The following is a 15373-nucleotide window of genomic DNA, read 5'->3' on the forward strand; positions in this document are numbered from 1 at the left end:
GCGTTCAACGGCCGCAGTGGCCGGCCTGCGGAATTCTGCCTCTTAACTCTGAACTCTCCTTCCCGGATACTAGTGCTTTCGGTTCTGGGGGGGTGTGGGGTGTGTGAGGCTGGACCAGGGATTTGTGCACACGTCACAGGATGCGCTGTAACCCTGAGCTACACTTCCAACCCTTGTATCATTGGCAGGGTCCCAACGCAGCTCACACTGGCCTTAGCCTCGAGACCCTCTTTCTCGCCTTCTGGGCCTTCTGGGCGCTTTGTTTACACATAACGCGTTTCTCACTGTGTCTGAATCCGTGTCTTGTAGAACCCTCACCACCTTCCACCCCACATATCTGCCCCCCCCCGCCCCCGCCCCACCTTTCTGCCCTGCCTACTTCTGGCTTTGAAAAACTCCCTGGCTCTGCACGCGACCCCGTCACCACCCTCAGCCGACTCTTGAACTTAGGCCTCCTGTGCTCTTACGCAGGGATGCTCTGAGCTTACAGCTGCTCCTTTCTCACCCGTCTCCCGCAGGTGGCTCGCGACATTCTTCCTGGGTTATCGGTGCCCAGTTTACGGGAGGTCGATGTGGCGGTGAGGGCACACGGGGACAATGGAGGTCTCCTGGTTGGCTCTCCTTCCCGCTTCCCCCCTCTGGATTGTTTCTCTGGAATGGCCCTCTCTTCCTCGGCACCCCCGCCTCTTATAACTGAGCTGAAATCTGAATTTGTCGGTCCCACCAACCGACGGCCAGTATTTGCAGACAAATTCTAACCCTGAATTTAGACTTTAAAAAGTGTTGCCCAACTTCTGAAATCTTGACAAAGTTTACAGGCAGGCAGCATTTGAACTTTCTGTTTTCAGTCTTTGGGTGGCGCTGGGGACTGAACTCGTTCCCTTACACGCGCGCTCACACACACACACACACACACACACACACACACACACCACACACACGTGCCCAGAAAAGGCTGCCTCCGCCCTGAATCACAGGGCCCCTCCCTCCTGAGTTTGACTGGCAGGACTTCTTAAACGCCGGTTCCCACAGGGACCACGAGCTCCAGTCCTTTCAAATGTGCTTAGGAGCACAGGGTTTGCAGGCATGGAAGCCCGAGGCCTAAGCCTGTCCAGCTGCCACATACTTGGTTGCATTGTGGGCCGTTTATTCTCCACGATTCATTCTCATTTGGAAAATGCATGAGCTATTTCACAGAGCAATGACGAGTATTAAATAAAATAACGCATATAAAGAGTCTGATATGGAAAGGAGGTTTTTTGATAAAGGTTGGTTTATTTCCCCACGGCTATTATTTTAGGATTTATGATCCTAAATCAAATTTGCTTTCAGTCTCTAAGTGGTTATCCAAATAATTCCACTGTGCATTTAAATATAGGTTTGAATGGTGCCTCGAATGCTGGGAATATGCTTGAATTTTTCATGAAACTAATGTGTTTTAGAATATCAAATGCATTTGCTTTCTACAACACATACGCTATCATTGACAACAAAGCTAGGCTGAATTTTCCCTGATTTTTTTTTAATGGAAGTTTTGACTGCCATAACAATGGTATTGCAAACTGGAACCTTTTATTGTTAAGAATCCAGTCTGTACCAGTGCTTAATGAACATTGCCCGCCACAGAGGGCATCTTATATACCTGACTGGCAGACTTTCCCGTTCCTTAGAGTTAGACTCGGGTCAAACCCAGCGGCCAGGCTTCATAGATGCATCCTACGGGTAAGCCATTCAACCTCTTAATCCTAGATACTCCTCATCTCTGTGATGGGAGTTCAAATCTCCTATAGTGTTGTGTGCATTTGTTAATGCATTTTAACAGGCGTCTGTGGACAATATTATACGGCAACGCTAAACTATCTTTTTTTTTTAATTTTTGGCAGTAATAGGAGTTGACTAGGGCCTCATGCACGTGAGGTTAGCACATTTCCACTGGGCCTCAGCCCCTGCCTTCGAGACTCTTCTAATGTCCTCGTCAAGGCCACCAAACAAAAATGTTTTCACAAGCTACGTTATTCATTAATTATTTGTGGATCACTGGGCTTGGAGACCACGGCTATTTATGGACACCTCTGTTTCACCCGTCTTGTTTGACAAATACCCGGAGCCCAACTTTTGAGCCTTCACTTCTCACACAGCCCCTGCAGGAGCAGGACTATCTAGCTAGGTCTAACAAACTGGCACTCCCCCCCTCGGGCAACTCAGAACTCCCCAGCCACGGCGCACGGTGGAGACTCCTTCCCACCCCTGCACACTTAGTAGGTCTCCCCTTCTGAACTTCCTTCCTAGCTCATGTTTCAGGGGCCAAGAAGGACCCAGAAAGGAGCACGAGCAATGGGAACCTATTCAAGCAACCTCTCCTGTCCGTCCAGAACCCACACAACTAAAGCGGCTTCCTGGCCTCATCGTTCACCGTAGGACAGCACCGGCACGCCTGGAGAGGACGGCTGGCGGGACAGCTATGAAGCCGGTACCGGAAAGACACTTGCGGAGAAACAAAGGGTCACGTTTGACCTCTCTGGGTGTCTCTGACGAGCTACACACCTTCCACATTCTAAGGAGGGGGCCAGGTTCCAGACGGATCCAAAACAACTATCACAGCACCATGTTTGGGGGGAGCAAAAGAGGCCCAAATGTGGTGTTAGGGGACCGAGTTTCTCGTCCTTCTATGACCATGAGCAAGTCACTCCAACACCTTTGATCTTTTATTGTTTTAATCTCCGTAGAATGGAGATTTTTCTGTAAGTTTGTAGACGTTTCAAATCTGGCTTGGCCTCTTCAGGCATGACCATGGGTATTTTCCGCAGCATCTCCCACGGTCCCTTCAGGGGAATTTCTGCTTTCAGAGAGAAAATTCACATCAAAGGCTTGCATAGTGCTTCCAGCGGGTGGTGGCTGGAGTCACGTGTGTGCTGTCTGTCTGTGTGCTCTGTCGTCCTGGGGGACCCTTCCACCGTCATTTAAAGCACTTTCTCAGGAGGGTGGCTGGCAAAAATGGAGACAACATTGCTCTAGGCAGACCCAAGTGATCGGGTTCTGGGCTTGCTTCCTTTGTTCATTTATGTGAGTTGGGCGAGGCAACTTTGCTGATTGATTCCAGCTTCTATTACAGTTTATAATGTAACGTGTATACACATAAAAATGTTATTCCGGGGCTGGGGAGAGAGCTCAGTGGGAAAAGTGCTTGCCACACTAGCATGAGGAGTGCAGGTGTGATCTCCAGCATGCATATAAAGGCCTGGGTGCTTGTATTACAGCATCCATTGCTGCCCCAGTGCGGGGAGGGTAGAAGCAGAGGATTCCCGGGGCTTGCTGACGAGCCAGGCTAGTTAAAACAGTGGGCTTCAGGCTTATTAGGTGGAGAGTGTTTGGGGTAGGCACTGTTAACTTCAGGCCTCAATACGCATGTGTTCCTGCGCGTGCGCGCGCGCGCACACACACACACACACATACACACGCACACACCACATTTTATTCCACAGGTATGGCATGACTGTGGTAAATTTGCTCTTCTGACTTCCTGACTTTCACCAGAATTATTTAATTGAAGCTGGTCTTCAGGCATGATACACTATGACCAGGGGGCACTGAGTGACATCCTACAGTGACCAATTTAATGGTGTTGTTTTAAGAAATGCCTCACAGAGAACAGTGACAAGGGTCTGCGTGTGATACAGGAAGCTTATTAACACAGGCTCTGCATGTCTGAGTACTGTAGAGCAAGTCAACACGGGCTCTGCATGTCTGAGTACTGTAGAGCAGGTCAACACGGGCTCTGCATGTCTGAGTACTATACAGCAGGTCAACACGGGCTCTGCATGTCTGAGTACTATAGAGCAGGTCAACACGGGCTCTGCATGTCTGAGTACTATACAGCAGGTCAACATGGGCTCTGCATGTCTGAGTACCATAGAGCAAGGAGTGATGGTAAGACCCACAGACTCGGAGCTCAAGGCCAGGCAAACAGACTCGATGCTGAGGTGATGGATTCCAATGTCCAGAACAGCCATAGCTCTTCACCAACCCTTGTCAGACAATGCCAGTCATCCAATCTACTAGAGCAAACCAAAGTCAAACCGTCAACAGGGAGATGCCATGAAGGAGAGCTGTGTGGCAGGCAGCCTCTCTGGATGCTGTCGCTAATTACTCATCACCCTGTCCCAGAGTTCTTTTTTCCCTCAGCCCTCGTTCTATCGCTTCTCTGACAGAGAAGCTGCCTCATGGTGAACTCACACTCGGCCCCTCAGCTTCCGCACAGTCCCTGTGGACACCCCATTCACCTTCTTTTTCTATGAGTGATCCTAACACTTTCTCCATGCTCCCACCCAACAGGACCAAAGCAAGTTTTTAGCTCATCTGAGATAAACTGCTGCCCTGTTTAGATCCATTGTAACCATGGTATTTCTTTAAAACAAGCAATGTGTGTGTACGTGGGTGTGTGTATGAGTGCTCTCTTTCTCTCTCTTTTTCTCTCGCTCTGTCTCTCTCTCTCTCTCACACACACATGTGTGAGGTCTTCAGGCTTAGTTGCACGTGCCTTAACTTGCTGGTCCTGAAATCCTCTCTAAACTACACATGCTGTTGGGCACGTGTGTAAGATGTGGGGAGCACTTAATGCTGTTGGGGATGCGTGTGAGGTATGGGGAGCACTGAATTCACAATACCCTGGATCTAGCCCACCTGCAAGAGGCTTCATCTACAGGTTGGTGCTACTGAGTGACGGTGGGAACCTTCAGGAGGCAAACTGTCACCAGAGAACTGAGCCTTGGAGAGGCGCCCTTGAATGAGACATGTGGCCAGTTCCCTTCCGGTCTCTCTTTTGCTTCCAGATTGCCATGAAGTGAACCGGCCTCTCTTGCTGTGTACTTCCTTCACGGGATGTAGCTATGCTGCTACAGGCCCCAAAGCAACGGGCCAACTAACCACAGACTGAAACCCCACACTGGGCCAAGGTGAGTCTTTCTTCCCATGAAGGAGTTGATTATCTTAGGTGTTTTGTCACGGTGACAGAAAGTTGACTAAGACAGACTTTAAGGCTTTGCTACCTATGAAGGCCATGACCAAACCTAAGTTCTCATCTCTCCAGGTGCAGAAGGGGCAACAGAACGGAGCCCATGTCGTAGGGCTAAATGAAATAACACATAAAGTCTAAACTCCCTTTCCTTGTTACCCCACCCTTGTCTCTAGCAATTATTTATGCCACATGTACGTGTGTCCTGTGTTTGTGAGTGTATGTGTGATACCTATGCACATGTATGTGTGTGTGTGTGTGGGCCAGAGCTCAATATCAGATTCCTCAGTTGCTTCCCACTTTATACGCACATGTATTTGTGAGTGCGTGTGCATGCGTGTGTGTGTGTGTGTGTGTGTGTGTGTGTGTGTGTGTCTATGTGTACACATGCTGGAACCAGGTGCCGATATCTGATACCTACCTTAACCATTCTTTTTTTTTTTGGTTTTTTCGAGGCAGGGTTTCTCTGTATTGTTTTGGAGGTTGTCCTGGAACTTGCTCTGTAGACCAGGCTGGCCTCAAACTCACAGAGATCCGCCAGCCTCTGCCTCTCAAGTGCTGGGATTAAAGGCATGCGCCACCAATGCCCAGCTACCTTAACCATTCTTAACCTTATCTTTTTTTGAGACAAGGTCTCTCTCTGAATCTGGAAATTCAAAGCTTTTATTAGGCGAGCTGGCTTAGTGAGCTCTAGATGTATGCCGCCACACCCAGCCTTTCACAGGAGGTGCTGCAGATCTAAATCTCACTCCTAAGCAAGCGGCTTACTGACTGAGCCGCCCACCGTCTCTTACCCTTACTTCTTGAGATTGGGCATCTCACTAAGCTTGGAGCTTGCATACTTGACTAGCTGGGCTGACCAGCAAGACCTGGAGACCTTCCTGCCTCCACCCCCCCATTGCTGGGATTATAGGTGTGTGGCTCTGTATCCACCTTTGTCTCCAGGCTTTGGGGGTCTGAACTTGGGAGCTCAAGCTTGCACAGCATGGCCATCTTGCTAGCCTGTCTTGACCTTTTACGTGGTTTGCAAGTTGGCCTGTACCTTACGATCTTCCTAGTCTCCTCCGAATCCCACAGAGATCTGTCCCCGGTGACCATAGGAATGGGATCTTACCATGGAGCTTACTTCCCATGCAGTGGTATTGACATTTGGGGTTTCCCTTTTAATTACAGTGTTCTAATGATTCACATTTCCTTACTAAGCCACTGACCCCTGACTGTCTCCAGCGTCCCTCCCAAACATAGCAGACTATGCAATAATCAGCAGACTCCCACATATGTGGTCATGGAAGTCACTGCCTCCTCCAGTCATCTGTCTCAGAGAGAAGGCTGGAGGGGGCAAAGAGGCCAGACCAAAACCCAATTTGCCCGTGACCTATGGAACATCACTACTTCTGGTTCCCTCCCCAACACACACACACACACACACACACACACACACACACACACACACACAGGCTGGTTACTTCCTCAACACTCAGGCAGAAGTGCAAGAAGGCACCGAGATTTGGGTGCAGAGGGTAGTAAATGTTTGCAGTAGCTATTCTAGAGAAAAAAACCTACCCATCGCTGAGCCCTTGGACACAGGGCTGAGGTCACCCACTGCAGTGTGTTCACACACATACCCCAGTCCACACAGGCACACAATGTGTGTGTGTGTGTGTGTGTGTGTGTGAATGCCAGTGCACATGTGTTGCGATACACGTGTACGGGGGATTAGAGGACTTCCAGGCATCCCTTCCCCCTTCCGCCGAGAGCTCTGGGACCCAAGCTCAGACACTCAGGCTTCTGCAGCAGGTGGTTTCCACTTGCTTAGCCCTACCTCCCCAGCTCATTTCCCGGTTTCCAAAGGAGAAAGAAACAAAACAAAACAACCCCCCCCACGCTGCCCCTTACACATCTAAGCTCGACTGAGACGGTCAGTGTCCTTTCACCCTTGGGAACATTCTCCCCCAGCTGGTAAATCTGGATTCCATTCTGCACACTGGACATCAGATTCAGTCACTAGGCAGCTTGAGTCAAGCATACACACAGAATGTCTAACGTGGCTTAGCCACTTCGACGGTGACACGTGGCCAGGAGGAAGACTCTACCCAGCGTGCTGTCCACAGGGTAGATGCTGACGGTTTGTGGGCGTGGCTTCTTTGGGGGGAACAGTGCACCTGAGTCAGTGCTTTTTTCTGTCCAGGGCTCTCAGGAATGGCCAGGCTACGGGGAGAAAGGAGTGCTTGGCACTTCGATGGTCCGTATAAGGGCCGGCCACTCTGCTGTGTATTTCTGGAGACAGATCTGGCAGGGGCCTACTCCTCCCACATGGGCCTTGCAGAAGAACCAAGATTACTGTGTTGTGAAACAAGCGCGGGCCCTAAAATGGGTCAAGCGATGAATAGTGGGGGATGCTGATGCCTCCTACATTTGTCCGAATATAGTCCCAGCAGATGGTATGGGATAGCAGAGATTTTTACAAGGCTGAGCTGTGAAGCGGGGGGTGGGGTGGGGGGTGGGGGGGTGAGGCGGAACATCACCTCACCTCCATAGCTCTGGGGTTGTGTCTCCAGGCACGGTGAGGAGTGAGTGAGTGAGGTGAGGTGTTTCTCCTCAGAAGCCGTTCTAGCAAAGGCAGTTAAGACACTGTGTGAGTCTATGGTTACAGGCACTTATACTGCTTTTCTGATAGGCCATTTTTGAGGTCGGTATGTCTGAAAAAAAGGAATAATCTATTATCAGATATTTCAATAGAGGGTGCAGGCCTGAAGATCTAGGTTCAATCCCTAGATCCTACACGGTAGAGGGAATCACCTAAGAGTTGTCTTTCGAGCTCCACATCCACGCGTGTGCACATGCAAACACACACACACACACACACACACACACCCTAAATAAACAAATGGAACTAAAAAAAAGATGGTGATGTATACAGAATATGTTGTATACATTGTCACCTAATTTCCAGTGAACTTGTCTTAAGGCTAGATCTCGGTTGAGTGGGCTTAACCCCTGGAGGGATGTTCCAAAGGCGTGATAAAGTCTGAAGATCACGGCCATGGACATGAACCGGCATACTTTGGAGATATGATTTTGTTAGCTCACACTGTGCTGGAAGCACCACGTGGCGTCAGTTTTGGAGGCACTGTGGTGTGGGAAGCTCCAGAGAGTCCTAACATTTAGGCTATCATGTCCCCCTCCCCCACTGCCCAGACAGCTCACAAAGTAGAGTGAACCAGAGGACAACGGTCCTTTTCTGTCCATGCGACTGCAACTCGGAGAGGGACCGTGTGGTCTCCACGAGGAGACTTGGCGGTGGGGGTGGGGCTCTAGCTGTGGGTAGTTCCGGGGAAGGCACACTGAATGCAGGTGACGATGAGGTTACCAAGCCCTGCTCCGGAAAGAATTCGGAGCCCAAGAAGGGACGGCCTGTGGCCATCGTTCTCCCTGCCATCTACCTGACATTTCTTCGGACGGATTTTTTTTTTTTGCCGTGGCGTGAAGGTGTTTCACATTTGTCTTTGTGTTACACAGAAGGTGACGCGGATCCGGCCACCTGCCACCTGCCTCTGCTCCCGTTTAGGATCTCGTTAAAACCCTCCAACATCTCTGCAGACTCTCCTGCCTCGAATCCACCCCCTCCGTCTTCTAGCCTCTGCTTCCAAGGCTATTCTGCTTTGGGAGAGACTCAACATAAGCTGGATTTTAACTGGCCTTTAAAGGGGCACTCTTTTTTTTTTTTTAAAGATTTATTTATTTATTATAAATGCAACACCCTGCCTCCATGTATGTCTGCACGCCAGAAGAGGGCACCAGATCTCATTATGGATGGTTGTGAGCCACCATGTGGTTGCTGGGAATTGAACTCATGACCTCTGGAAGAGCAGACAGTGCTCTTAACCTCTGAGCACTCTTAAGTGAAGGGAATGATTTGACTATAATGAAAAAAGCTAGAATGTAAATTGTATTTGTGTCTCCTCTTTTCAAATAACAAAAGTTGATTTTGAATATCCCAGATCCCAAACAAACAAAACAAAACTGTCTCAAGTTCTACAATCATTTTGGGGATTTTTTTAATCCACGCCCTTCTTTTATTATGTAAAACGTCTACAATGAGAGAACTAGGTAGCCCATGTCGTGGGTTGTTTACCTCTACTTCTTCTGTTAGATATAGGCACCTCCAGGTTTACACACCCTAGTCCTGTGACCAGGCTGAAGCTGACTAATTTGCACATTGTTTCCCTTTTCAAAAATATGATTTTATTTGTTGGCCAAGGCATTTTTTGAGATTGGTAGAAGCTAGAATTCAAGTCTACACAAGAAAAGCGTGACGTGCCTACTTTACTAGGAATACTAGCTAATTCTTTCTTAGATTTATTCTTTAGAAATTATAGATAACTTTCTCTGATTATAACATCACCTAGCCCTAGCCCTACTGAGGTCTACTGTGTGATTTCTAAACATGACCTGGTGCTGTATAACTAGCTGAGATCTACTGTGTGCTTTCTAAGCTGAGGTCTACTATGTGTCTTCTAAGCATGATCTGGTGCTGTATAACTAGCTGAGGTCTACTGTGTGTCTTATAAACATGACCTGGTGTTGTATAACTAGCTGAGGTCTACTATGTGTCTTCTAAGCATGATCTGGTGCTGTATAACTAGCTGAGGTCTACTGTGTGTCTTCTAAACATGACCTGGTGCTGTATAACTAACCGAGGTCTACTGTGTGATTTCTAAACATGACCTGGTGTTGTATAACTAGCTGAGGTCTACTGTGTGATTTCTAAGCATGACCTGGTGCTGTATAACTAGCTGAGGTCTACTGTGTGTCTTCTGAACATGACCTGGTGTTGTATAACTAGCTGAGGTCTACTGTGTGTCTTCTGAACATGACCTGGTGCTGTATAACTAGCTGAGGTCTACTGTGTGATTTCTAAGCATGACCTGGTGCTGTATAACTAGCTGAGGTCTACTGTGTGATTTCTAAGCATGACCTGGTGCTGTATAACTAGCTGAGGTCTACTGTGTGTCTTCTAAACATGACCTGGTGTTGTATAACTAGCTGAGGTCTACTGTGTGTCTTCTGAACATGACCTGGTGTTGTATAACTAGCTGGCCCTTATGCCGGAGTTCATCTTCGTAGCTTAGTGTTCTCCTTAGTCTGAGTCCTGAGCAAGGCCATGTGATCCCCGCCCCCCCCCCACTAGAGTTTACTCTGAGTCTGGTGTACAGTGACATCTGTGAGACCTGGCTCTTGCACATTCACAACTTCATGGAAAAGAAGCATACTGTGGTCACAGGAACAGGACTCTGCAGCCGAGGTGCCCAGCTTTACCCCTAGCAAGACTGTTTGTTAGCTGTGTGACTTCAAGTAACGCGGGTCCATTTTGTTTCAGTTTTACAGTTTATAAAATGAGAAAGATGAGCATCCTGTCTCATAAAGCAACATCAAGGATTAAGTGGGCATCTATATTTACAAGCACACACGCGCGCGCTCGCGCGCACACACACACACGTACACACACAATTTCGTATAATATGCAATAGAGTCAAACACATGACATACTACGTAATATGAGAGACCATTTAAAATCACACCTGCTACACAGCAAGAGGCTTATATTATTAATGTTACTATTAGGCATAGCTTAATACATTGAGATTCAAAGACATTAATTAAATTAGAAAATAGCTCAATAAATGTGCCAGCTGTATTCGTTTACATATCTATTCCTAGAGATAAGCAGATATTTATTTTTAAAAATCCTGAATGTATTTATATTCTGCCTTTCTCAAACTACTAGTCTAGGGCTGTGAAGCTTCCAGGTGATTGGGCTGAGGCTATGGTTTACGGACTGATGGTGTGTCTCCTGGGCTGGTGTAAAGCTCTCTGGGTGGAGAGGCCGCCCGTGGGAGTTCTGGTGTGTCCTATCTCTCCTTCAAACCTCTTGCATCTAATTACAGGCACCTATGCAGTTTTCAGTACCTGGAATGACAATCTGAATTAGCCAAGATACCTCTGAGACCCAACTGCATTTTGCACAGACACTGATGGCTCCTGAAGGGAGAGAGGTCAAAGTGCTCATCACTCAGTGACCCTGCCCTCCCTAGCTCTACTCCCCACCCCGAGTTTACCTCCTTACTGATTTCATTCTTTGGCTCTGCAAAACATTCACAGACATCAAAGGCTGTCTGTCTATCTGTTCCTGAGCTTTTATTGACTTTCGTGGGTCACGGTGGGCCTGGTTCGATTGGCATATAAAGAACTTTAGCAGGACGAAAGCCTGTTGTTTCACAGTTATTAACCACCTCTGAGCTTCCTGTTCTTAGGTGCTGAGAGTTCTTGGGCTTGGCTCTTCGAAGTTCATCGAGATAAATAAAGAGCATCGTATCTGCAAGCTTCTATTTCGGTGATCTGCTTCTCTGTGCTTTCCCCCGTATGCAAGCAGACCTTCAAAGGGACTGACATCCCATCTCTCCCGGAAACAACTGTCTAACAAATTGCAAAACTTGGAAGGAGTCTAGGTCTGGGGGAGCCATTCAGGGTCTCCTCTAGATTCCCTGCTGTGTATTAAATCCCAATCAAGCGTGCTAGTTCCTTTATCAGTCACACCCACTCTAAAGTTGCATGTAGGCTTCAGGCTGGCCTGTACACTCCTTTCCCTTGTCCACCCGTGTAAGCCTGGATAGACTTTTACCACTTCAGTTCTTTCTACAAAACAGCACGGTAGGCCAAAATCGACTATCTGTCACTCACGGCTATGTGCTTGTGATGCACCAGGGATTTACCTTTAGAGCTCTAAAGCATTTCTTTATCTTGCCCCCTCTCCCTTCTTAGGAAGGACTTCTGAGGACCAGGGATGCTCAGTTTGTCATAAAGTAGAGGTGACATTTTACTGAAGCAGATACTCTTATAGGATTATATCTGAAGCTTGTTTCCCTATGAAGGGATTTTGTAACATAAACAGGATCAAACTCGCATGAATCTGGTTTTGAGAGGCAGGGTGTAGATCTACAAAATGGGCATCCAGATACCCCAGGACAAGTGAGTAATAAGGGTTTTGAACCTACTTAAAAGAGTGCAAAATCTCTGTCCCTTTTCCAATCCCTATCTAAAACCATTGGAAAACTAGCCAACCAACCAAAAAACCAACCATCCAGTCAGCCAGCCAACCAACCAACTAATCAACCAACCAACTAGCCATCTAGCCAACCAACCAATCAACCAACCAACCAACCAGTCAAACAACTAGAAATCAACCAGCTAATCAGTCAACCGACCAACCAATCAACCAGTCAACCAAGCAGCCAACCTGCCAGCCAAACAACCAGCCAACCAACCAACCAGTCAAACAACTAGACAATCAACCAGCTAATCAGTCAACCGACCAACCAATCAACCAGTCAACCAACCAGCCAACCTGCCAGCCAAACAACCAGCCAACCAACCAACCAACCAACCATCCATCCATTCAACCAATCAACAAATAGACCAACCAGTCAATCAGCTAACCAACCAATCAGCCAACCTGCCATCCAAACAACCAGCCAACCAACCAACCAGTCAGCCAGCCAACCAACCAACCAGAAACCCAGTCTTCCTAGCTCAGGAACTTATTTGCTGCTCTTTGTGGTACTGCTTTGGAAGGCAGGCTGGTGTTCCTTGGTGGCCAGGCTTGCACTGTGAAGAGCAGAGAGGTGGCGACACGTCTTCTTTACCTGTCCCTGCTGTCCACTGGCCCGGCCCCCTCCCTTTTACCTCAGTCTTCCGCTTTATCAGAAGACACAGGGTACTCATGCCCTTCAGTGTAGTCTCTCTTCCCCTGGGATCATTATTCACTGGAGCTGACCCTAACCCTTCTAGATTGCAGGATGCAGCTTGGAAACAGCCATCTATACCCTGGCAAGGTCTCCTCCAAAGTTTAACTTACCATTTTTCCTGTTTGCCTGGCCTTTCCCCCAGTGCCCCAAATTACTCCCCCCCACCCTTTCTCAGTACAGTTGAGTTTATTTAAAAGAAAACAAAGCATGGAATGAGACAAAAACCCAAAATTATCCTATGAAGAGCGGGCCTCTGTGTCAGGTGCTGTTCTAGGTGAGCCTGGAGGATATGCTGCCATCTCACCTGTACCTTGTGGCCAGAAAACGCGTGCAAACTGGCTGGGCAGCATCGGGGACATGGTCAGCTTGTGACCACAGAGTAGGAAATACGTTCATTGGCTCTCCCCATTGAGAATTGACCCATTGTCCTAGTGGCACATGCATTAAGCCAACACAGTAAACTCTCGTATTCAGTTAGAACCCGCCATGGTGAGCCCCGTGGTGGCCATGCTGGTTTCCTAGGGTGGCATGGCTCTTACACCAGATCTGAACAGATCTTCCAGTGGATACTGAGTCAGCACCTGTGACCCAGGTCAGTCAGTGTTCATAAGAATTATTCAGACCCCCCAATTTGACACTTAGAATACGGGAGGAGAATTTTCATTTTTTTTTCTTCCACTATGGAATGAACCAAATCAAAGTGGAGCTGTTTTGGGAGCACCCATAGGTGTGGTTCTAAACATTTCTTATGTGGCAACTCACAAACCACTGGATAAGAAACGCTGTACTCAAAGAAATTTAAGCCTGTCAGGTTAATTACACAATATTAGGTACGAAAACAAACAGTGCAACACAAAACATAGCTACATCATTATTTGCAGTAAATGTTAACTCTAAATAAGTGCAACCTGTCCACAAATGCTTGCTATAAACTAATTAAAAAAATAAAATTTGATGGATAAACATGAAAAAAAAATTCTCACCGAGAATTTTTTTTTTAAATATCAGCACTCATTTAGAGTTCGGGATTTGTGAAAGAAAGCTTTAAAAGGAGCAAACCTGATTGGCTGTGGCTGTTGCTGCGAAGGGGACACTTGTTGCAGGAGTTGTTGCTGCAGAGACAGTGGCGGACGTAGCGCTGTGCATCATGGGTACTTTCAGGAGGGGAACCATGGGAGCAATGAACAGGAGGGTGTAGCATTATGGTAATAGAAGTGGTATTTGGCATGGTGAATATCAGAGCAGCAAGCCATCATGGGTTAAACCAGCAGATGGCATGCAATCACAATGCAAAGCAAGGAAGCATGGGAGAGAAATAAAAAAGGGAAAATAGCTTATTACAAGTACAATTAAAGGAAGTCTTCAAACATAATCAGTGATTCCCAGAAAGGCCAAAGCACACTGCTTTGGCTGATGTATTTATAAACATTTTGTTCCCAATGACAGAGTCATTCCCAATTCAGAGTGTGTCATGGCTGTAACAACAGTTGCTTCTCAAAATATGAGAATAGGTAATATCCAATGAAATGAGAATGTATGATAACCGAAACAGACTAGTCATAAATTCTAAGACATTGAAGGCTCAATAGGCCTAATTTAAGTATCAGGTGAATGTTGGAACTAATTGTGGTTAAACAATTTATTTTTTTCAATTTGGAATATCTGTGAACTGGAATTTCAGTTGATAGTCTTTTCTTTTGGTAAATAAACAATGAAGCAAAAGAAAGGGCCTTGCTATAAATTCTAGAGCAGTTACTATGAAGTAACCACATCCATTTTGCCAATGTTTACTTTCTAGACTCCTACATGAAACTGACTGGATGCCCTGAAGACAGATTTTTGTGCCAAGGCCCTGAATGTGAGAGGAGACTCCACTGTTGAAATTCCCCATCTAAGGGAATGTGGAGGTACACAATGTGTGTGTGTATGTGTGTGTGTGTGTGTGTGTGTGTGTGACAAATAAGTCAACACTCTAACTAAGCAAGAAAGTTCAGATACTTGATTTCAAAATACATCCATGTATAATTTTTTTTCCAAAAATAAATACTTCTGGGAAACTCTGATAACTCTAACACACAGCAAGGAGGAGATAAAGGCACACCACTATGAAACTTTAAAACATTGATGAAATTAGCCTGCCTCTGTTTGCCTTATGCTAAACCAGATAAACTATAAAGAAAAACAGAACACAAATCATTTTTAAAAAGCACACTTGTACTTGTGTTTCATGTCTCTGTAGTGATCGTTCTAGCAATAAGAGGTCACATTAAAAAAAGAAACCCATCATTTTCTTAAACACACAAGCATAGCTTACACGTTAACTCTAAAGGCCGTTTAACCTTCCGATCCTACTTCCTAAGCATGTCTACCATCTCTGCAATCAATGTCAAACAGTGAAGGCATTGTACATCATATAAAAGACAAATAAAAAAAGGTTGAAACCTACCAATACTGGTAGCGGGTGTCATGCACAAAACTGACCCTGAAGTCATGCAATGGGGGGGTGGGGTGGAAAAAGTGAATAAAGGGAAAGAAACAGGTTAGCGGTTTAGAGTTA

At 46.8% G+C, this 15373-nt stretch overlaps 1 protein-coding gene across 8 annotated transcripts in view; it reads right to left on the reverse strand.

The window, feature by feature from the left end:
* The window catches only part of Mbnl2 (muscleblind like splicing regulator 2), a 164516-nt gene that overhangs the window by 18346 nt on the left and 130797 nt on the right, over window positions 1–15373 (reverse strand). The window contains exons 7-10 of one of the 8 annotated variants that reach the window (XR_005877084.1): window positions 15263–15298; window positions 13876–13970; window positions 7542–7710; window positions 2693–2836 (exon numbers count right to left, since the gene is read on the reverse strand). The exons of 4 other annotated variants lie outside the window; for them this stretch is intronic. Coding sequence is in view for 3 of the 4 variants with exons in the window: in XM_040744901.1 (XP_040600835.1) it covers window positions 13876–13970; window positions 15263–15298 (131 nt within the window). In the remaining variant the exon portion in view is untranslated. Of the gene's footprint in view, window positions 1–2692; window positions 2837–7541; window positions 7711–13875; window positions 13971–15262; window positions 15299–15373 lie in introns of those variants that run through there. 3 more of the 8 variants (XM_040744901.1, XM_040744959.1, XM_040744936.1) reach the window with 3 other exon arrangements.

Source organism: Mesocricetus auratus, unplaced genomic scaffold (assembly GCF_017639785.1).
Source record: "Mesocricetus auratus isolate SY011 unplaced genomic scaffold, BCM_Maur_2.0 Super-Scaffold_2245, whole genome shotgun sequence".
In the NCBI taxonomy this organism is placed as follows: domain Eukaryota; kingdom Metazoa; phylum Chordata; class Mammalia; order Rodentia; family Cricetidae; genus Mesocricetus; species Mesocricetus auratus.